This window comes from Euleptes europaea, chromosome 1 (assembly GCF_029931775.1).
Source record: "Euleptes europaea isolate rEulEur1 chromosome 1, rEulEur1.hap1, whole genome shotgun sequence".
NCBI classification, from domain to species: Eukaryota; Metazoa; Chordata; class Lepidosauria; order Squamata; family Sphaerodactylidae; genus Euleptes; species Euleptes europaea.
This window is the reverse complement of record NC_079312.1, coordinates 158,951,627-158,973,355: the sequence shown is the minus strand read 5'-3', so window position 1 is coordinate 158,973,355 and position 21,729 is coordinate 158,951,627. Positions and strand designations below refer to the sequence as shown.

The window sequence follows — 21,729 nt, the reverse complement described above, 5'->3', positions numbered from 1 at the left end:
CATATTAAATCCTGGTTCTTCAAACCACCCTCCCCACCCATGTAAGAACCACCATACAATATTGCTTCACTTGTTTACAGAGCATGCCATGCCCCTTATTCCAAAATGTTTTCTCTCTTGGTCTTTTGCTAGAATTTTGCTCCTTATTGGGAGGGGGAGGTTGCTTTCTAAATGGCTTGTCAGTTTCATGGTAGTTGCGCTCCTGAGATAAGTAAAACTGGTCAATTGTGTTTGTGAGTGTGTGTTTTGCACAAGTCCCTAACAATAACACAACAAACCAAATGCTTGTGCGTGTGTGCGGTTGCTGGAAAACTAATTTCCCCACGTTGTCTTCAGTAAAGACATCCCGAAGAACCCGTGCCATAGAAGACCAATAGCTGCACTATTTTTGTGCTAAAAATGGTAATTGGGGAAAGGGATTTAGGCATTCAGAATATTTGCACAGATTTGTCAGACTCTTCATTACATTTGCATTCTTTATTCATTAAGTGGCATTTCACAGTGACTTCCCAAATGGGCAACAAAGGCAGAATCATCTTAGGGGAAATTATGTTACACTGCAGCCATGTGTAATGAAGGCTTCAATGGCCTTTTATGCACGCATTACTCCCATTGTAGGAGCCCCGTGGCGCAGAGTGGTACGCTGCAGTAATGCAGTCCAAAGCTTTGCTCACGACCTGAGTTCAATCCTGACAAAAGTTGGTTTCAGGTAGCCAGCTCAAGGTTGACTTAGCCTTCCATCCTTCCGAGGTCGGTCAAATGAGTACCCAGCTTGCTGGGGGTAAAGGGAAGATGACTGGGGAAGGCACTGGCAAACCACCCCATAAACAAAGTCTGCCTAGAAAATGTCGGGATGTGACATCACCCCATGGGTCAAGAATGACCCGGTGCTTGCACAGGGGACCTTTACCTTTTTACTCCCATTGTGGTCACACACACCTCCGACTACTTCAGGGCTTAATTTTAATTATGCATATATTTTCTGACCTTTAGAAGTCGACTCACTCTCCCCGTGTGTTTTCCCCGCAAATTCAGGATGCCGCTGTACCCCAAGTTTAGAGACTGCCTCAGTCCCAAACCAAAAGCTGGTCCTGTGCATACTTGTCACTTTGGGTTTTTCTCCTCATGCCCATTCTCGCTTCTTCCTTCCACATGTCTGTCTCCCTCATCCAACCCCTCCCCTCAAAGCCATTATCAAGTGCACTAGCGACAGAATAATGTTGGAATACCATGAGGCTGCATATTTGGTCAGTTTCACAGTGAGTGTGGGTCAGTTTCACATCGAAAAGTTGAGAGAACACTGAAATAATCACAAACAGCAGCTACTTATTTAATCACTTTCACAGCAAGTGTGGGTCAGTTTCAGATCTTGGCAGGATGGAACCCAGTCGTACTGATTTGCCGCCCTCTCCTTATACACATCCTCTTACAGACATGAAAGCTTTTTGTTTGTGAGCGCAAGACTACCAATGGAATTATGAATGTCACAAATGACCGTACAAGTGTTTTTATGTTCTTATGACCCCTGCATTGAGTTACGCAGAAACAAATTGGTTGGGAGGGGTTTTGTCCAGACCCTTCTCTGCTTTGGCTGTAAAATGGCCACTTGGTTCAGATCAAATGAAAGAATCTGCTGCAGGGCTGTTGACGTATTTCAAAAATATACACTACATCCAATTAAAAAGCAGTGTTTTCATGAGGGAGGGACTCACGTGTGGTTCAAAAGCTCTACATTTTTGCTGAGGATGCATAATTGATCACAAGATACTCCTGGAATTTCTTTGGGCAGGGGGGAAGCCCCTGTGCATAGTATTTCAAGAATTCGACTGGAAATACTGTGCAGTTAGAGAGCGGCAGATCCAGCGGAAACAGACCATGCATAAAAGGCAATTGACTCCTTCTTTATTGCACAGAAGAGGGGGCTGTGTCTTAGAAAAGGTGGGAGTCATGAATAACCACCTCCCCTCCTCTGGTGCTCACCAAAGCACAACACCCCAACTTTGAAGCTACACAGGAATGAAAAATGGGGTCTCTCCTCAATCTAAATCTAGAAGAATGGGTTGCAGCCCTTCCCCAAACAGTCATGGTTATTGAAAAGCAATCCTGGCCCTCAGCACAATCTGAAGTTGTGGACAGATGATAACTTTTCACATCCCTGAGATGGTAAGAGCTGCCCCTAGTGCACACATTCTTTGTACGTATGTGACTAACCATTAGATCAAGTCAAACTGCTTGTTACCTCTAGTAATGCAGTCAGCACTATAGTGTGCAGTTTGGTGTGGATCTGTTTTTTTATAAGCAACACACACACTCCCTCTCCCACTGTAATGCCAAGTATACTTTTGGAACTGTTTGTCAAAGATGTGGCTGTTTTAAATAGGAAAGGCTAGGTGAATATCCATGCATGTTTTCATGGAGCCCTTTGAAAGTAGGGGGGGGGAACAGTTTTCCTTAGGAATGAAATAGAATAGATTGCAGGCAGTTTGGATCAATCTCATTCTAGGTAATTTCACTGTTCTGCTGACCACTGTGGCACCAAACAGGATTCAACAAGGAATTAGGAAGTGGAGCAATCAGTTTCCCCAACAGAAGTCATCTCTCTTAGTCCAGCATTGCCAGCTGAAGCCGTTTTAAGCCACATTAATACCTATTCTCTCCCGGATCAGAGCATGCCTATTATACAAGGTGCATTGGAACACAGGCAGGATAATGCTGCTGCAGTTGTCGTGTTTGTGGACTTCCTAGAGGCACCTGGTTGGCCATTGTGCAAACAGACTGCTGGACTTGATGGACTTTGATCTGATCCAGCATGGCTTTTCTTATGTTCTTATGTAAAGCCATACTAAAACTGTTATCAAACTAAATATCAGGACCAGCACCATGGCAGTGGTAAGAAAAAAGTTCTGCTACACCTCCGGAGACATTGAACAGGGTTGCACTTACCTGTAATTGTTGTTCATCAAGTGGTCTTCTATGCAGGCGCACATGGGACTGCACAGAAACCACAGAAACCATAAAGGTGAACTGTGGGTTCGTCGACTGAGGGTCCTGGTGTTGCAAATGGATCTGGGAGCAACTCAGGGACGCAAACACAAGTAGCTAACTGAAACTATTTGTTACGAGGATCTGCATTAGCACCTGAAATTAACGTTATGTAGTTTCTGCTCCATCTTACACTGCTGCCTTGCAGGAGGAGAAAGTGAGGCAAATTCCTCAAAACATGAGTGGTATTCCACTGGAGGAACTGACACTGACACATTGTGGCTCCGGGAAAAGTATTAGCCATGAGCTGCAGCAGCAAAGATGCTGGTCTGCATGTTGAATCCTTTGCTTGACTACAGTAAAATGCCTGAGGTTCCATGCGTGGAGACTGTGCCACACAGTTACGAACTTTGACCAAGCTGAGATGCAAACATCCCAGGGCATTGTGTGAGTGTTAATTTGCGAGAGGAAGCAGAAAGCCTTCATCTAAATCTCCATTTCTCTAAACTCTAAGCTAGGGGTTTCAAGCATAAGGCTCACGGGCCGGAGATTTTGCTGAGACACTGAGAAACAAGGGAATAAAATACAGCTGGTAGCTACCACAAGGACGTACCTTCACCTATAAACAAGTTAAACATGCCGTCAATTCGTTGGAAGATATCAAAAACATTTTGACAAGAAACAATGAGCTGTCAGACCATACTACAGGAATACAAGAAGAAGGATCAACAGCCCAAGGAGCAATGGTAAAGATTGTCACAGACAGGAGACCACTTCAAGAAAGCATGCAGATGGCAACAGAAACTCCAGACAGAAGAAAAAGTTTAAAAAGAAGGGTTAAGAAAGCCGGAAGAATACCAATTTGACTCTTAATATGGGAAATGGGGGGGGGGGGGTAGAGGAAAAATGATATCAACTTAATTTTTTACTTGGGGGTATATAAAGTTTTTAAAGATCTAATCCATTTTATATGACAGAGATGAGTGACTATGGAAAATTATGTTAATGTTTTGTTATGTCTCTGTTTTTATTTTTTAAATGATTTTTTCCTTTTCTCTCTCTTTATTATTAATATTATATTATTATTGCTTATCGAAATATATTAAATAAGGGGAAAGTATAACATTAAAATAATGACTTATAAGGATTAGAAAATATTAATACAAAGGAGACACCAGATATTTGTAGGGAGGGAGGAAGTCGGTGGGTAAGTCAATTATAATTAATTATATTTAATACTGAAGACATACACCTAATAATTCTTTAATTTTGTATCGAGTCAAAGATTGGTATATAGGATGTATTGTCAAATGAGATGTATAGCAATTATTGAAAAATAATAAAAATATATATTAAAAAAAGGGATCACGGGCCGGATCCAGCCCACTGAGAGCTCTTTGCTGGCCCACAAGTCAGCCACCCCTGCTCTGAGCTTTTATATCCCCCAAAGTCCAGTGCAGGAATTCCCAATCTTGTTGAGCCCATGAGCACTTTTGGAATTTTGAGAATGGGAAGTGGGCGGGTGCCACCATAAAACGGCCTCAGCGCCCCAGGGCAGATAAACATAACATGCTGGCTAATTGTAAGCCAAGCACCCTCCAAGAAGGGAGGGAACCTTGAACAGATGCTCCCTGCAAATGCAAAAGAACCCTCGTGGGTTCTTTTGAAGCTCCAGTGAGACTCAGGAAAGCAGGGATTGGCTCTTTGGTTTCAGGAAGAGACACTTTGAACACATGAAGCTGCCTCATACTGAATCAGACCCTTGGTCCAGTGGCTCTCCAGGGTCTCAGGCAGAGAAGAAGAAGAGTTGGTTTTTATATGCCGACTTTCTCTACCACTTAAGGGAGACTCAAACCAGCTTACAATCACCTTCCCTTCCCCTCCCCACAACAGACACCCTGTGAGGTAGGTGGGGCTGAGAGTGTGTGACTAGTCCAAGGTCATCCAGCTGGCTTCGTGTGTAGGAGTGGGGAAACAAATCCAGTTCACCAGATTAGTCTCTGCTGCTCATGTGGAGGAGTGAGGAAACAAACCCAGTTCTCCAGATCAGACTCCACCGCTCCAAACCACCGCTCTTAACCACTACACACGCTGGCTCTCACATCACCTACTTGTCTAGTCCCTTTAACTGGAGATGCTGGGGATTGAACCTGGGACCTTCTGCATGCCAAGCAGATGCTTTACCACTGACCCACAGTCCCTCCCCACACAGCTTTGGGGAAGAAGCCAACGGGCACTAGGAAACCCATTGGCAGGCACCATGTTAGGCATCACTGCTCTAGTGAAAACTTCTTTCTAGTTGCGTGCTCACACTCGGCACATTTGCACACCAGTGCCGCATATGCGGCTTCAGGCCTGGCTGACGTGAAGACCTTAAAGCCTTGGAACCCTGCAGCCCGGGTTTCCCACGCACCCCCACACTGAAAGAAATCAGATACAACAGGAGGAGAAAAACAACCCTACCCTTTATTACTATGCTGAGGCACTTCTGATAACTGTCAGTGGAGGAGTGGGAATGGAGATGCAATAAATAAAAAGGGAGGTGGGAGAGAACAGCTGGTGCCACCACAGTCGCTCAGTAGTGACCTCAAGTGCAGGGGGTGGAATCTACAAGGGGCAGAATTGCAAGGGTGACAGCTGACCATTTAGGGGGCCACGCAGCGGGCCGTGAAAGAGGATTTGGCATCCGCAACGGAGAAGAGTGGCAGGGCAGCCGAGCAGCCTGAGGGGTGACACTGGATACAAGGGTACTGCAAAGCCTAAGGGGCAGAGAGCCTTGAGACTCCCACCCCAGGCCAGGGAGTTGGCAAGGCTGGTCTGTGCGGCAGAGGCTGCAACCCCTCCCCTGGTCACGTACGAGGCGGCAGGGAGCGCCCTCTGGGTCGCTCAGTTTCGTGTGGCGATGACAGAGGAGGATTCCCCCCCCCACCGCACCCCAGCGGCGCAGGACCCACGACATCCTAAGCGGAGGCCCAGAGGCTGCGTCACCACAGAGTTTGCTGTTCCCCGACAGGCGCCGGCACTCCTTCAGGGCTCCTGCGGTCCCTTCTTCAGGCCAAAGAAGCTGGAGGATCGTGGAGGCGGTGCAATGAGCATCGGGGCTTGGTTCTTGTGGGTTATCTTGATCTGGAAACGGGAAAAAGAAGGCGTGCCTAAACACTCTCCCCCCCCCTCCTTGACTGTAAAGCACTGCGTGCAGTCGGCACTGGCCACAGTGAACGTTACCGGCCGCCTCCACCTCTTTCCCTTCGATCGAGCAAAAACACAGCTTTGAAATCAGAGGGAGCCATAGTGGGAAATCTCCCCAGGCAGCTCCCAAACCCGCATGCTGGCGAAGGAGAGCAATTGGCCACACGGGCCAGAAGGAGGCGCCACAGAGCAGGGTGCTGCTTTCTTTGGGGCGAAGTTGTGGGGAGGGGTATGCAGCCTATGTAAGAGCGGGCCGGAGTCCCACCCCCTCCTCTTTTTGACCGTCAGTGAGGGAGACAGATATTAGGGCAGCCAGAACGAGAAGAGCAAGGCCAACGGGCAGGATAAGCAGAGGTGTCCTCATTGCTCCCTTCCTCTCTTGTTCTGGTGGCAAGCTCGGATCAGGGTGCTGGGGAGCGGGTGCCCTTAAGGCCTCTTTCAGCACCAGAGCAGTGACCAAACACTGAGGGTATTGCCAAAGGCTTTAATGGTCAGAGTTCATTGGTTCTTGTAGGTCACACAGCCCGGATAACCTACAAGAACCAAAAAACACTGAGGGATTTGCACGTGGAGGAATTTGGAAGGGGGGGAGGAATCATGAGGGCTAGGGTAATTTCAGCTGGTTCAGGGGGAGCCTGCCTAAGCAGTCTGTGCCCTTCCCTGCCTCCCTAGCCTACAGGCTGCAGGGAGCCAGTGTGTGTGTGTGGCGGGGTCTCCTTAGAACACCTTTCCTTAGTTTTGTTGTTACCTTCTTGATTACATGGTTTCCCTCAGAAAATGTAGGTTTGACAACCTCCTGGTGGCTCCTGGAGATCTCCCAGAATTGCAACCATCAGCAAGGGAGATACCCACACACCCTCCCTTTATTTCAGAGTGGGCGCAAGCTGGTCACCCATTTGGGGGCCGAGTAGGAATTCCCCCCCCCCTCTGGAGGATTGGCACTAGCCCAGATGGGGTTTTTACCTACTCTACACTGAAAGGGGTAAGAGGAAATCTACCAGTTTTGTAATGCCTAGGCACCAGTATTCCCTATTGGCGGTAGCAGTCCGGGTCAGGTTGATTGACTGGTATGCAGTACAGCTTCGGCGAGCACCCTGGGGCGTCATTTCAGTGGTGAAAGGTTAACCCTCAGACCAGACCTGGGGCCTCAGTGCCTTCATGGAATCCCTCGAGAGGTGTTATTATGCTTGACCCACGGACATTGCAGCTAGGGGATAGGACGTGGCACACCTCCTTCACGCATCATGAAGGCTTGACAATAGGGTTGCCAACTTCCAGGTAATTGGAGAGAACGACAGCGCATGGGCTCAAATGATTTTTTTCAGTGAAATAAGCATTATATTAAATGCCCATGAATAAAAAGGAAAATACTATCCCAAAGAAACAATATTCAAATTGGCACTTTTCTTTTGTTGCCTTAAGCCCTGCACGGCACTTGTTCAATGTACTCATAGTGGTATGACTTCAATACACTAACAATTGAGCTTTTTTGGGATAGTATTTTCTGCAAACCTCCCCCCCTCCAGGTGCTTACTGTGCACGGTGCTTGCATCCAAGGTTCTCCATCAATCTGCATGGGGAGGTGCTTCAAGGTCCTGCAAAGGACAGAAACTCAGTGAAGGGAGGCTGGCACGAAATCGTGAAGGCACAAATTTCGAGCAAGCGCATATCCCACTATTTGATGAATGAGTTTTGTGGAACAGAGGTAACTAAATTCTGGTGCCATAGTACTGATCTCTGGCTTCCTGCTATGACAACCTATACTAATAATACTTAGTATTTACAAAGCATGTTCAAATGTTATTGCAATAATCCTTACAAAAACCCCTGTGAGTTCGGCCAGTAGTCAAGTCAAGTTTATTAATACGGTCGACTGACCAATAACCTGCCAACACATCAAAATTTCCAGACACAATAGTTTTGCACCGCAGAATCACAGACTGCCTGTACATATAAAGGTATAAGGTCAATAAAAGCAACCCCTGGTTTAAATTATCATATTAAAATTGATAAAATTATCAAATATTCTAACAATCATTCTCTAATAAAGCTCTGCGTATTTTAATAGCAACAACGCGGAACTTGGCAGTTTGGAGCATAAGGTGAGGGTCTTCTCCTAAAAGGAGTTTCTTTGCCAAAAGCTCAACTGACTCTTCAGGGAATTTACCAAGTAGGGGGGGAAATAAGCTTTGATCTAACTTTGTGGTAGAATGGGCAACATATCAGTGCATGTTCGATGGTTTCAATGTCCCCTGTTCCACAGTCATAACTCTGATCTAGGAATCTTCTTATATTTCCCTTCTAAAACAGCTGATGGTAGGGCCTGGCATCTGGCAAGGGTAAAGGCCTTCCTGTAATTAATAGGCTCTAGATGATAAAAAGAAGCTGCAGGTGAGACCAAGTATCTAGATTTATTTATTTATTATTTCCATTTGTTACCCCGCTTTTCCCAGCCAAAGCCAGGTTCAGAGCGGCTTACAGAATATAAAAGTCAGATAGATAGATAGATAGATAGATAGATAGATAGATAGATAGATAGATAGATAGATAGATAGGTGTGTGTGTGTGTGTGTGTGTGTGTGTGTGTGTTAAATGCCGTCAAGTCACTTCCGACTCATGGCGACCCGATGAATGAAAGTCCTCCAAAATGTCCTATCTTTGACAGCCTTGCTCAGATCTTGCAAACTGAAGGCTGTGGCTTCCTTTATTGAGTCAATCCATCTCTTGTTGGGTCTTCCTCTTTTCCTGCTACCCTCAACTTTTCCTAGCATGACTGTCTTTTCCAGTGACTCTTGTCGTCTCATGACGTGACCAAAATAGATAGATAGATAGATAGATAGATAGATAGATAGATAGATAGATAGATAGACCAAGATAGATAGACAGACAGACAGACGATAGATAGATAGATAGATAGATAGATAGATAGATAGATAGATAGATAGATAGATAGATAGATAGATAGATAGATAGATAGATAGATAGATAGATAGATAGATCAGGTCTTAGGAAAAATGGTGCTTTTCCAAGGTCTGTCTGGCGTTCAATGTCTTCTACCCTTTGCTTCAAGAAACTTGATGCTTGGTCTACGCCCAAGGCTAACAGGGTAGGTGGAGAAAGGCCCAGGCAGGCCATTTTATTAAGGACCATCTTTATCCATGTTGTCTGGAACTTATCCTGTAGAAGCAGGGGTAGCAGTCCTTGAGGGATAAGATTTAATTTGAGCCAAAGAATAAAGAGTTTGGCCAGTATTATTATTGTCAGATTGCTGGGGTGTGGTGTGGCTGATAGAGTCGCTTGCTGAAGGCTATAATCTATGTTACGTTAGGCCGGCTCAGACTGTGTGTGGATCCCAAGTGGGCAGACCTGACCACCACTGAGAAAAGTTCACACCGTAGATGCGCAGAAACACTTTCACATGCCCCGGAGCTAAGCCACTGGACTGCAAAAAGGTGGTGAGGTTGCTTCTTGGTATAAATTAAGCCCCAGGTGTTAATCTTCCAGCCAGCAGCCATGTCTTTGGAGAAAGTTTCCTTCCACATATCTGGGGAAGTGAGCTGTGACTCAAGAAAGCTCATATTACATTGAAATAAATGTTGACAGCCTTCAAGGTGCTGCTGGACTTGTGTTTTATTTTACTGTCACAAACTAACCCCCCCCCCTTAGCCCTTCAGGAAGGTGGAAGGCTGGCCCAAAGATTTGCCACCCTCATTCTTCCCATTCACCTTCTGTTGCCCCAGAAATTTGTACCAGAGCCAACGAGTTGAAATGAAATCAAATGACTTTTCGGCTAAACATTAGGAAGAACTTTCTAACAGAGCGGTTCCTCAGTGGAACAGGCTTTCTGGGAGATGGTGGGCTCTACTTCTATGGAGGTTTTTTAAGCAAAGGCTAGATGGCCATCTGTCAGCAATGCTTGTTCTGTGAACTTAGGCAGGTCATGAGAGGGAGGGCAGGAAGGGATGCATCAGTATTTGGCTTTCATCGCCCTTGCTTACATGCCCAGGGTAATGACGATTAGGGGTCAGGAAGCAATTTTCCTTCAGGACAGATTGGTCAGGGATCCTGGAAGATTTTTTTGTGTGGCCATCTTCTGGGTATGGAGTAGGGGTCACACGGGTTGTATGAGAGTTGTGAATTTCCTGCATTTTGCAGGGGGTTGGACTAGATGACCCTGGTGGTCCCTTCCAACTCGATGATTCTATGATTCTCCTTGGACTGGGTGACATTTCACGTGGCAGCTGCAAGAGGAGGAAGAGAAGCTGTCCTGAGCAGATGGGCCACTCACCGCAGCATGATTTCAGAGCACTTTGCCAGACGCTTGCCTGCGCTCTTCAGCCCTGTGTAGATCTGTCCCATCTCGATCACGCCTTCCAAGCCGACCACCTCCATGCGCCGGTCACTCAGATCTGGGGGAGGGGAAAGCAGAGGACACTAGGAAGTATCCCAAGCACCGTGAGTTTCCTTAGAATCGTAGAGTGGAAGGGGCAATGAAGGCTATAGTCCAACCCCCTGCTTAATACAGGATCAGTCTAGAGCACCCCTGACAAGTGTTTTTCCAGCCTCTGCTTAAAGACTGCCAGTGAGGGGGAGGTTCACCACCTCCCTAGGAAGCTGATTCCACTTTTGAACAACTCTTCTGTAAAAAATGTTTTCCTGTTATCCAGCTGGTACCTTTCCGTCCATAATTTAAACCCATTATTGCAAGTCCTATCCTCTGCTGCCAACAAGAACAGCTCCCTGCCCTCCTCTAAGTGACAGCCCTTTGAATACTGAAAGAGCAATGATGTCCTTTTCTCAATCCTCTCTGGTGGGATGTTTCAGGAATGCCAGCAAGCCTGGCTCGCCCAGCCTGCCACCGGCAAAGTTTCCTTCCTTTCCCTCCTTGCTACTCCCGAGCTACTCTCACTTGTCATGAGCCAAGTAGCCAACCCACCCATCTCCATCCTCAGCTCACCTTGCACGCAGTTCTTCAGGGTTTCCGCATCAGTGATAACCTGGGGCTGTGCTGCCCCCCCTGCTATGCTTCGGGCCGCTGCCTCCCCCAACGGTCTTTTGGTCTCGCCCCAGAGATTGGAGCCGCCGTGCATGCTGGGAATGTTGAGAATAGCCACTCCAGAAAGTGCTCCGCTGAGGTCAAGGGGCTGTCCGCAGCACTGGGGGACGAGAGATTGAACGACTCGGGTGAAAAGCTTTTCCAGCGCAATCACTTGTTTAAAACAATACTGAAATGAAGGGCCAGCAGGGGACAAGGTGGGGGTATTTTACATGATGTTAGCCACCATGAGCCCGGTTTGCTGGGGGAAGGTGGGATACAAAGATAATAATAATAATAATAATAATAATAATAATAATAATTACTACTACTACTACTACTACTACTACAAGGAAGCCGTAGGGAGGAGGATGGTAATGTCATAGAAGGGATGGAGAGGGGAGGATGATTATTTTTAAAATGAAAGACACTGGAGCTCAACCCTGCTTGGCAACCACACTGTGGAAGCTCTGATGCCAAAATGTGTGGTGCTTCTGGTTACTCCACAACAAGGGAAAGGCACTCCACACATGCTCGCTATCTTTTACATGGGCTGGCTGGAGTTCTGGCATTCACAAGAGGTTCCAGTGGCAGAAATTAAGCTATAGCAGAAGTCACAGAAGCGACCGGGGCAGGCGAGTTGACCCCTGAAGGCAGCTTCCAGCTGTAGCTGTTCAGCTCAAAGGCCACCGGAGAGAAGCTCACCTCGACAGACAGACACTCCTTGAGCTTTTTGCACGTGGCAAAGATGGTCTCAGAGGTGGCAAACTCAAAATACCAGAGTTTGTTCTTCATCCTGTTCAGAGCAGGGAGAAAGCAACACAAGAGGAACGCGTGGCGGGATCCTGCTGTTGCTGGTGAATCCCAGCTAAGCACATCCACCTGCCAGTGTAGACAGTCCGTGCCCTTCCCCCAAGGGACTACCAAAAACTGGTAATGTGCCCAAGAGATCACAAACCAAGAAAGCCCCTTTCCAGAAGAAGAGTTTCCTGAAGGGGCCAGTTTCAGGGAGAACTAGCTATGGAGGAGGTCTTGTGACCCCGAAGGGCAAAGCAAGCACCAAGAGGACCCTAGCTGGAAGCCAGCAGAAAGGTGAGGGGTCGTCCCCTCCGCCTGCTGGTCTCACCTGCTGTTAAATTTCTCCGGATATTTCTCCCTCATGACGTGGAACCGATGGGCAATGGAGGCATCCTGGAGAGAGAAGATGGCGAGAGATGAGGGGGTGCCCCCTGAAAGAGGGGAGGAAACTGGGCACAGAGTAATGGAGGTGGTGGCGGGGTGCACGTGTGTTTGTTTCCCACATCTCAGCCAGCATCACTGCAGATTCCTTCAATGAAGCAACCTAAATGTCCTCTCCTTCTTTCATCTTCCAACTCCCCTCTCGGTTCTGCTCAGCCCTTTGCTCCACCACATGTTTTTCTTGTTTCAAGCCTCCCAGACCCTGCATACATCTATTTCTTTCTCTCCACACCTAGCTATGGTGATTTCTCTTCCTGCTGCCAACAACTTCAGCAGCACCAGTACAGCAAGAGCTGGCAAGAGTGTGCGTTCCACTATTCCTGTTTCTCACAGTACACAAACACAAGAGACCTGTTCTCCAAAAATTCAAACAAGAAGGCATTCCCCCCCCTTGAATTTTCCCTTGCCCCTTCTGTACTTACAACACCAATAGAGAAATAGTTGTTGATGATCTCATAGGGGACAGGATCACCCTTCTCCTCGGGGTTATCAGGCATCACCTGCACTGACCAGCGATCCATCTGCAGGATGCTGCTGGCCTCAATATCTTTCAGTATCTTCACCAGATTTTCACCATCATAACCTGGGAAGGAATGGATGCATTAGGCAGGAACAAGGGAGGACATGGATTTATGATTAAATTGGCGGGAGGGCAAACTGATCTATTAACTTTGAACAGAATAGGGGGGGGGGGAAAGGGACCAACTATCACATGTTACCTGAGCCTCCATTTCCCACCCTGGGCCAGCCAAGCTTAAGTATGGGTCCAGAGAAGGAAGATGTAACAGCCAATGAAGTACAATTTCAGGGGGGAGGGATTCAGAAGCACCACATTCTCTCTGGGTTTTGCATAATTGATCACAAGATACTCCTGGAATTTCTTTGGGGGTGAAAAGCCCCTGTGCATAGTGTTTTGAGAATTCAACTGCAGATACTGTGCAGTTAGAGAGCAGTAGATCCAGCGGAAACAGACCATGCATAAAAGGCCTAAGAGAGCAATCCTAAGCAGGTCTTTTCAGAATCCTACTCAGGTCTATTCAATGGGGCTTACTGTTGGTCTTTTTAATGCATTGTAACAGTGCCCCAAGTCAGCACCTGCATTTTTAAAAAAAATAATAGGTATTTTGAGCCTTTTTGATCAAGAATGATCAGTAGACTTAATAACCATCTAAACAAATTTCTATTTGCTGTGCCATATCAGATCAGTTATTTGCACTCAGGTAGAGTGTACTTTTCCATACTTTTCCTTTCTGCATACTAGTTCAGATCCTACATGCTAGAATATTTGGGTTGCTGGTACTTCGGGATAAGAGTAATCCCCAACTAAACGCCCTTTGGTTACACAGTCAAAGTCTGACAGGAGGCCCTTAAATATTTCTGGCAGCTTTCTTTCATGCATGCTTCTCCTCTTAAATGTCTTTAATTTGTATCCTGCCCTTCCTCCAAGGAGCTCAGGGCAAGTTACCTGGGACCACCTCATTCTTCCCTCACAACAGTTCTGTCAGACGGATTGCGCTAAGAGGTTCTTGCTGAGTGGAGATTTGAAACCAGGAAGCCAGAATCCAAGCCAATACTCTATCTGCTCTGTTAACCCACAGCTGACAGCTCATGGATTAAGAGTGCAATCCTAAGGGGAGGGGGGGTTGCCAGCCCAAAAATACAAGCTTAAAATGTAATTTTGTAAAAACCCCGTGAAACTCCTCCATAGAGTTCGCGCCGGCCAAAGGGGGCATTCCCAGGGCAAAATGGCTCAGTGAGCTGACTAAAATCAGCCCCCGCCCCCAGAAACACTTCCTTTGCTGCTGGCGTGAGCCCTAGTACCAAAGTAACGCTGCGGCGGCGGCTGTACTGGCGCCCCTGTGTGGTGCTGCCGCACAGCTCCTCCCCACCACCAGGGTAAGTGGCCCTGCGCTGCTGTTAGTATCACTTTAGCTGGCACAAGTGCCACGAATGCTGGCACAGGGGTCACACCAGCTCCTAAGAGCTTTCACCTCCCCCTTCAGAACTGCTCTGTAAATGTTCTGAACTCAAATTGCAGACACTGCATTTAAATTCATAAAAGAAACAGAAGCAGTACTTATACCGCCAGCTTCACATTCAGAGACTAAAGCCACAGAGAACAGCTGAGAGATCCTGTAAGCTCCTTCATTTGGTTCACAACAATAAGGCAAGTGACCCACTGATCATTGATTATGTGGAGCAGGGGTCCCCAACATGGTGCCTGTAGGCACCATGTCGCCAGCCAGCACCTTTCCTGGTGCCCACCAAGAGTCTTGAGAAAGTGGGTTGGACCAGGTGGGGCTTTTGCCCAGCAAGGCTTCTGGTTGGCCTCTGGGGATTTGATTAACTGTTCAGTTTTTTGAAAACATTGCTTTGGCAGCAGCTGCCACCACAGCACATGGATCTTCACTGTGTGACTGAAGGTACGCTGTAGCAGACATTTTGTGGCTGGCTCCAACTCCGGTGGCAGCTGTTTTATGAGAGCCATTTTGTGGCTGTGCCCACTGGGTCAGAATTCCAAAGGTGCCCACAGGATCAAAAAGGTTGGGGACCCTTGATATGGGCCAACTGATCATGCTCAGGACTGAAGGAGAAATGCTACATGGCTAACAAGTCTTAGCTGGGGCCGGGAAAAGGCTCCTTTTCTTTTTCAAGCTCCCATGACCCAAAGGTATTGAGCAGTAAATGGGGAGCTTTTATTTCTTTAAGAAAAATATGGTGGAGAGATACTTGGCCACTGCCAGTGTTGTTCTTGGATCTCTATTCACCTGCAAAAAGGGGACTATTTTGATTAAAATAGGGGTAATCCATTGATCACGATAAGAATTGTTTCGGGGACATTCCAGCATCATATGAAGTAGTGTGTGTCGACTCTCTTCAGATCACATGGACAAAGTCTATCTGAATAAGGTAAGTTATTGTATCTTCCATTTAACACCGCCGAAGGAGCGGCATTCAAACGGGCGAGCATAAAAGCTCTGCAGTAACAAGGGACTGTTCCGTTGGTAAAATAAGCTGGGGTTCGCAGAGATGGAAGGACACCCAAAAATTGGGAAGAGCATACTCTCTGAGCATGCATTATCGAGCTGGAATAGTCTAATTTTTTAATATGATTTTTGACAGTTAATATAGATTCTCTTTTTCCCGTGCTTAATAAGGTATCCTTAGATAGGCCTAGGTGGGAAAAGGCTCCACTGGATAAACAGGTGGGTGATACAGATAGGTTAGAACACACCAAGCTGTTATACAGTGATTCACTCACCTCCTCCCCAGCGAAGGCAGCGGGCCAGATCATTGCCAGTTCCCAGAGGCAGCACAGCCACCGGCGGCCGACTGGGTAGATTTGCTTTATCTGGAAAGGAAAGGGAAATCGTGCCAAAACTCAAAATCTGTGCAAGTGCATTGAAAGTGTGGCAATACTGGTGATGCTAGCCAAGAGCTGGCTGCCAGAAAGGCGGCCCTTTAAGTGAGCTTTTGAGGCTCTGAACATGACTCTTCTATCCACAAACTGGGGAAACTGAAGCATTTGATGTCTCTTGAGAACCTACCGATGGCATCCAAGATCCATCCCACCGTGCCATCACCACCACAAACCAGGATACGGAAATCTGGCACATCTCGGAAAAAAGTCAGCCTGGGGGGAAAAAAAGGGTTGACCAGCCTGGGGGAAAAAAGGGTGCTGCAGACACCCCCTTGTTCCTAAATTGCAATCCCCCCCACCTCTGGCTATAGATCTCAGGTTCCCACAAATGTGCCAGTGCTCCTTTATCTATGTCCCGTCTACACGCTCCTTTTTGCCTCCAGCTGATGAAAGAGGCTTGGAAACACAGGGAAATGTCCAGCGGGGAAATCAGGCAAACGTGCCCCTTGTTCCTAGCTACTCACCCTTGTCCAGGCCCCCCCTTCAATAAGTTGTAGACCTGCCGTGGGTTAAGGAGATACTGGAATTTCCGCAGCACCCTGTCAGGAGAGACAGGACAAAGACAGCTAATTAGAAGCCACCTCCATGAAGTTCACAGCAGGCATTTTGCCACATCTATTCATTTTTGGACAGGATTACAGATAACTGAATACCATAGATAAAGGATGGCTACCCAGCAACCTGCAGACAAGATTCCCCACCCCACTCCTGCTCTGCCCTGTGCAATTTTATCAGATCCCTGTCAGCCGTGATTTAATCCAAGTGTGGGGAAAAGATTTGTGCTAAGAAAAGAAAAATCTTGTCGTAAGAGACTGAGACAGTCCATGCTTGGATTTCATAGATTATTGCCTCAATGCATGGGCTTCCGAACTGTGGTATCTTTATTGCTAGAAGATACCACCTTGTAAAAGGATGTGTTTGTGCTGCAAAAGTCACTGAGTCTCTGGGATGCTGTTGTGGAAGTAAAATGGCCCCAGAGAATACAGTACTTGCCCCTCCATGCCATTGATTGTTGCCAAGATTTTACTTTTTGTGTAATACTAATGATCACCAACTCAAGAAGACAGTACTAAATGCCACACAACAGTAACTTGGGAGCCTGCTTCAAATGTTACATTGCAGCAAACACAGGTTTAAAACCTGGGGCTTTTATCGCCATCAAGATCAATTTTTTAGCATGATGAAGCCCAGGTCGATTTAATTCTGAAAGCAGGGAAACCTGTTTCGGGGAGGAAATGTCTCCGAAGAAATGATCGCAGAACTGTCCTACATCTTAAACATCCAAAAGGAAAGCTGACGTTGACGGTTCGACACAGGTCTCAAAAAAGAGGGGTTTCTCTAGCCTCCCTCCCCTTTATGCATCAGACGCCATTCCCCTCTCACCTCTCTCCCTGTTTCCCACCACTCTTGGGGTTGACAAAGACAAGCAAGGGGTGAGTGTCAGGCACTGGGATGATCTGTGGAAAGAGCGATGGGAACAAGAAAAGGGTTGGAACAGCAGCTAGGCCAAGGGCCAAATTTGGTTGTCCAGGACTGTGACAAGCAAACTGCAGAAGGGTTCAGAGGGATAAGCTGGGGTCAAGACACAGGCTTATAGGCTTAACAGGGTAGGGCAAAATTTGAATCATTCTCAGATACCCAACTATAGTTCTTCCCTTTCCTGTGGAACTTGTTTTGGGCACACTTTAGATCAACCAGTTTTAACTTGCATAATTTCTCTCCCCATTCCGTAGTCTCCACCAAATCACGGGGATTTTAGTTCTCCAAGGCCCTGGGAATCTCTCACAATATTTTTTCAGCACCCCAGAAAAAACTATGATGGTCAAAACAAGCTGAAGGTATTCGTGCAATTGGAATGAAGAAGGTTGTCGCTGCACACTGCAGCGCCTAAGGATTTTGTGGTTGCTGCGTCACAAGGGGGAGCCCGTGGGCCTTTTATGAATTCCTAGAAGAGGCCTGCATTGGCAAGGGAAGGACAGAAAAGAGGGTGGGAAGTGAAGGGTCATCTTGAGAGGGCCACATTTAACATTACATACAGTCATGCGATACTATGGCCACTCAACATTTTTTTTCCAAATCCAAAATAATTTGAATAGATGGATGGGGAAGCATAGAGATGATTAACCCTTTCCCTCTGACTGTTTCTCCCCTTAAAAATCCCCCCCACACACACACACACATTTTCTCCACACACAGAGTTTATATATCTTTGCCTCTGTAGGTGTAAAAGCAGCATGTAGGAGTGACATTTTGAGTGAACAAACAATGGGAAAAATTAAGAAGTTCCTCAACTCCCCATTCCTCCACTAAACTCGCAACCTCCTTATGATACTTTAGGCTTGGGGGGTTATATATGACTGAATGGGAACATCTGGTTTCCTCCAGGGTAAGCAAGACAAGCTACAGCTGAAGACGGAAGACTGGCAGCTTCAGACAAGGCGGCGTTTTCACATGCAAGGATCAAGTGGGTTTGTTGCTAAAACTGAATGTGAAAACCATGTTGATGAGAATGTATGTTCAATTTCTGGCATTAACAATTTGCACATGTAGCTTCGTAGCCTCATGGCCGAAAACCGTCAAAGGTTTAGGGAGGTTTTTCTATTGCCTGACCTTTTTCCCATGGACGACTGGTTGGGTTACTACTATCCTATGCTTCATAGCAGATAGCACAAGTCCTCCATGCTACCAAGGGTTAATGAGGGGTGGGGAAACTTGGTAACTTATGATCCCCAGCTCACTCGTAATGCCTGTCCCTCAGGGGTGGTGAAGGGTTGAGCTGGCTCTTCCGAAGGGGTGCCGCAGATGCCATTCTTCTGACTGTTCTGCCTCTCCTGGAACAGAAAGGGACTAGCATCAGATCCGACCAGACCACAAACACTTCCTAGCCAAGTCAGGTATGCTCCTAAGGAAAACAACAAATTGTCTTGATGGCAGGGCGTTGTTAAGAGGCAGAGTTTGCACATTCCTCTGTCCTCTTTTTTCAGTTTAATTATGTGTGGATAACAAAACAAAACCCTTTTTTTAAAAAATTCAAAGATAGTTCCAAAACTGCTTTGGGCATCAGGAACAAAGAAGAAATAGGATACACATCATGGGTACTTGCCAAAAACAGACTTGCATCAAAACACATCTATTGCAGCAGTACCAACTGCATTTTTGGAGGCATGCTCCACTTTTTCCAGGGTTCAGATTGAAGAGATCTGAGAATATACAAAATCAGGTGAATAAGGGCCAAACTACATGTTTAATCTGCCACGGTATCACCATGGGGACTTGCAGCCATGCAGTAGCTGCAAGTTCCCCGTGGGAAGCCAATTTAGCAATGCCACGGGACCCAATTCTGGTTGGGACCACAGCATGACGTTACCACAGTCCAGACCAAAATCAGCCCCCTGAAGCATTTCTTAATAGAGTTTCCAGGGGGAATTCACAAGTTCCTGTGGTGATCACACGTCGGACATAATGTGTAGTTTGGGTTGTAGAGACCACAGCAGGATGTAAACACTGAACATGTACGTTGTGGGCCTCCAGATCTCTCAAAAGCCATAGCCTGTGCACAAGTTTTCAGATTAGTACACACATCCCCATTGTTTGTGTCTACCCGTGCAAGTGAGAGTATGTTTGTATCTGTTCATGTGTGTGTCTCTTGAGTATACTCCTTATATCCCAGTAAGTCCTTTGCTCTCACCAGCACAACAGGGTAGATTGCTGAAGGTGGCAGAATATGGTCCCTGAGGATCCCGCAGTCACACGTTGAAGACATGAGGTTCATGCACTCATCATGGATCTGTGGAGAATAACAACGGGTTAAACAGGAGTTTCTCAGGGATCCAACACCATGTGGGGCCCCCCAAAGCATGGACAAGTACAGAGACTCTAGTCTACCCAAATCTTCAAGTACAATCTTTTCCCTTCCCCAAAACAACAATTCCGGAGCACTGTTTATGATTTTTGCTCTCTGTATCAAGACAAAAATTGGTATCAAGTGGATCCAACACAAAGGCCATTTTTGCATGGTCAATTTTGATGCTCGCTCAAAGCTCTTTTTAAAAATGAGACTTTAAAAATGCCTTTTCAAGAGCGGTTTGACCCCCATTTTCTCTGAGAGAACTTCAGGAAGTCTCTTGGAAACATTGGGTGCGGTCCCGCTGGCATCGAGGGGAAATACAACGCTGCGAACGTCTCCTTGGCATTCGGCTCAGATCTCCTCTATCTATTACCATCTAAGCAACTACATGGAAGCAAGAATACCTACTCTTCTAAAATCTGAGTAAGTTACAAGAACTCTTTCGTTTTACCTGGATTTGGAAGCTCTGAAGGATTGTTAAATACATCTATTAAATCCGCGTCTCCCCACCTAATGTTTAAATGACTCTTTGAAAACAAGAAAATATCTGATAAACCGGCAGGAACCTTATCAATTTGATCGGTGGGTAGACATAACAAACAGGATCTTTTGAAAGATGCTGTAACTACCAATCAGACACTACGATGCAGAAAGGGGAGGGAGGAGGAGATACCCCCCCACCCCAGTGGTGACGTCTTTCCAACTTAAGTAGGTCCTCCAGCCACGTTTTCCCTGGAAGCGACTTATCCTGGAGAACCGGCAGACAGTAAGAAACTTGTTGCTCTCTAAGGTGTCTAATACCATCGTAATATCATCGATCGTGGGACTGGTAGTGTGTCTCCCTTGTGCAACTAGCAAATATCTCCCAAGTTCCTGGATATCAAGAGGAGGTAACGGAAGGTCCATGATCCTGCAACTTCCTGTGTATATCCTGTTTCCTGCAGCATCTCTGTGCTAGAGTGTCTTCAACTCGATGGTATTCTAATACTAAAGTACTACCCACAATATAAGAATCCTGCCAAATTATTTACAAACTTTCTTTTTTCGGTTTAACTGTCTGGACTTTACCAACTAAGCTTTAATCAAAAATTTTAAAAGCAGCAACCATGGAACGTGCAATTAATCAGCTGGATCAACTACTTGCTATGATAAACTCTCAATATCAATCTATCAACCAAAAATTGGACATCATCTTAGCCGAATTTAAAGATACAAATAACCAAGCTACTACAATGAAGCCAGATGTGGGAGCAGTGGACTTTCTAACTGAGAAGACGACTGAAGAACAGAAAAATCCTATAAAGGAACTGGAAAGCCATGATAAACATCCAGAGGCTGCATACCTTCAAGAAGAAACTGCAATAGATCAGCTGGCTACAATTTGAGAGACTTTGATTTCTGTCTTTGCAATCTGGCTGAAGAACTTTTTAATCCTAGCTAGGATTTGAAGGGTGGAAAGGCTAGAGTTACTGGGATCTCTCTCTACGAGTTTGGGATGGAAGAAATTACAATGCAGATTTACTATGAGAACCCTATGTCTGCAGAGGGAATTTTACCAACCATCTCCAAGGATGCTCTTCGACGTTTAGTGTTAAAGAGGAAAAGCGGAAGACGCTGGAAATTCCGGACAAAGGGACTGGTTAAAATAATTTAGATTTTCTGGAACAAAAAAGGAACTGGTTAAAAGGCTTAGCTTTGATGAAAATGGAACAATCTACTATACTAATATACTAGAAAGATAATTTGCAATTATTGGTGATTGGGAGGCATGGAGGGTTTACAGAGAAATTGACTTTTAAAAGAGGTAATAAATGTTACCTATTGTTCTAATCTATTTGCTATTAATGAGATTTATTAATTTTTTTGTGTTAGTACCAATTAATTTTTAACAAATATATTCAATGCTTTATCTTTAAAATTGCATGTGATTTAGTTTAATGAATAAAATTAAAAATATTAGGATTGGATTTATCTATACTAAAGAGTACATAGGCTTATTGAAGAATGGAGGAAGAT

At 46.0% G+C, this 21,729-nt stretch overlaps 1 protein-coding gene across 1 annotated transcript in view; it reads right to left on the bottom strand.

The window, feature by feature from the left end:
* Nucleotides 1–5,979: 5,979 nt before the first annotated feature.
* The window catches only part of DGKA (diacylglycerol kinase alpha), a 34,398-nt gene continuing 18,648 nt past the window's right edge, over nt 5,980–21,729 (bottom strand). The window contains exons 12-24 of the mRNA XM_056853773.1: nt 19,555–19,653; nt 18,605–18,697; nt 17,250–17,323; nt 16,331–16,405; nt 15,994–16,079; nt 15,708–15,797; nt 12,868–13,028; nt 12,333–12,397; nt 11,912–12,002; nt 11,129–11,327; nt 10,460–10,580; nt 7,706–7,766; nt 5,980–6,108 (exon numbers count right to left, since the gene is read on the bottom strand). Coding sequence (XP_056709751.1) covers nt 6,010–6,108; nt 7,706–7,766; nt 10,460–10,580; nt 11,129–11,327; nt 11,912–12,002; nt 12,333–12,397; nt 12,868–13,028; nt 15,708–15,797; nt 15,994–16,079; nt 16,331–16,405; nt 17,250–17,323; nt 18,605–18,697; nt 19,555–19,653 — 1,314 coding nt within the window. The 3' untranslated portion in view covers nt 5,980–6,009. The remainder of the gene's footprint in view (nt 6,109–7,705; nt 7,767–10,459; nt 10,581–11,128; nt 11,328–11,911; nt 12,003–12,332; nt 12,398–12,867; nt 13,029–15,707; nt 15,798–15,993; nt 16,080–16,330; nt 16,406–17,249; nt 17,324–18,604; nt 18,698–19,554; nt 19,654–21,729) is intronic.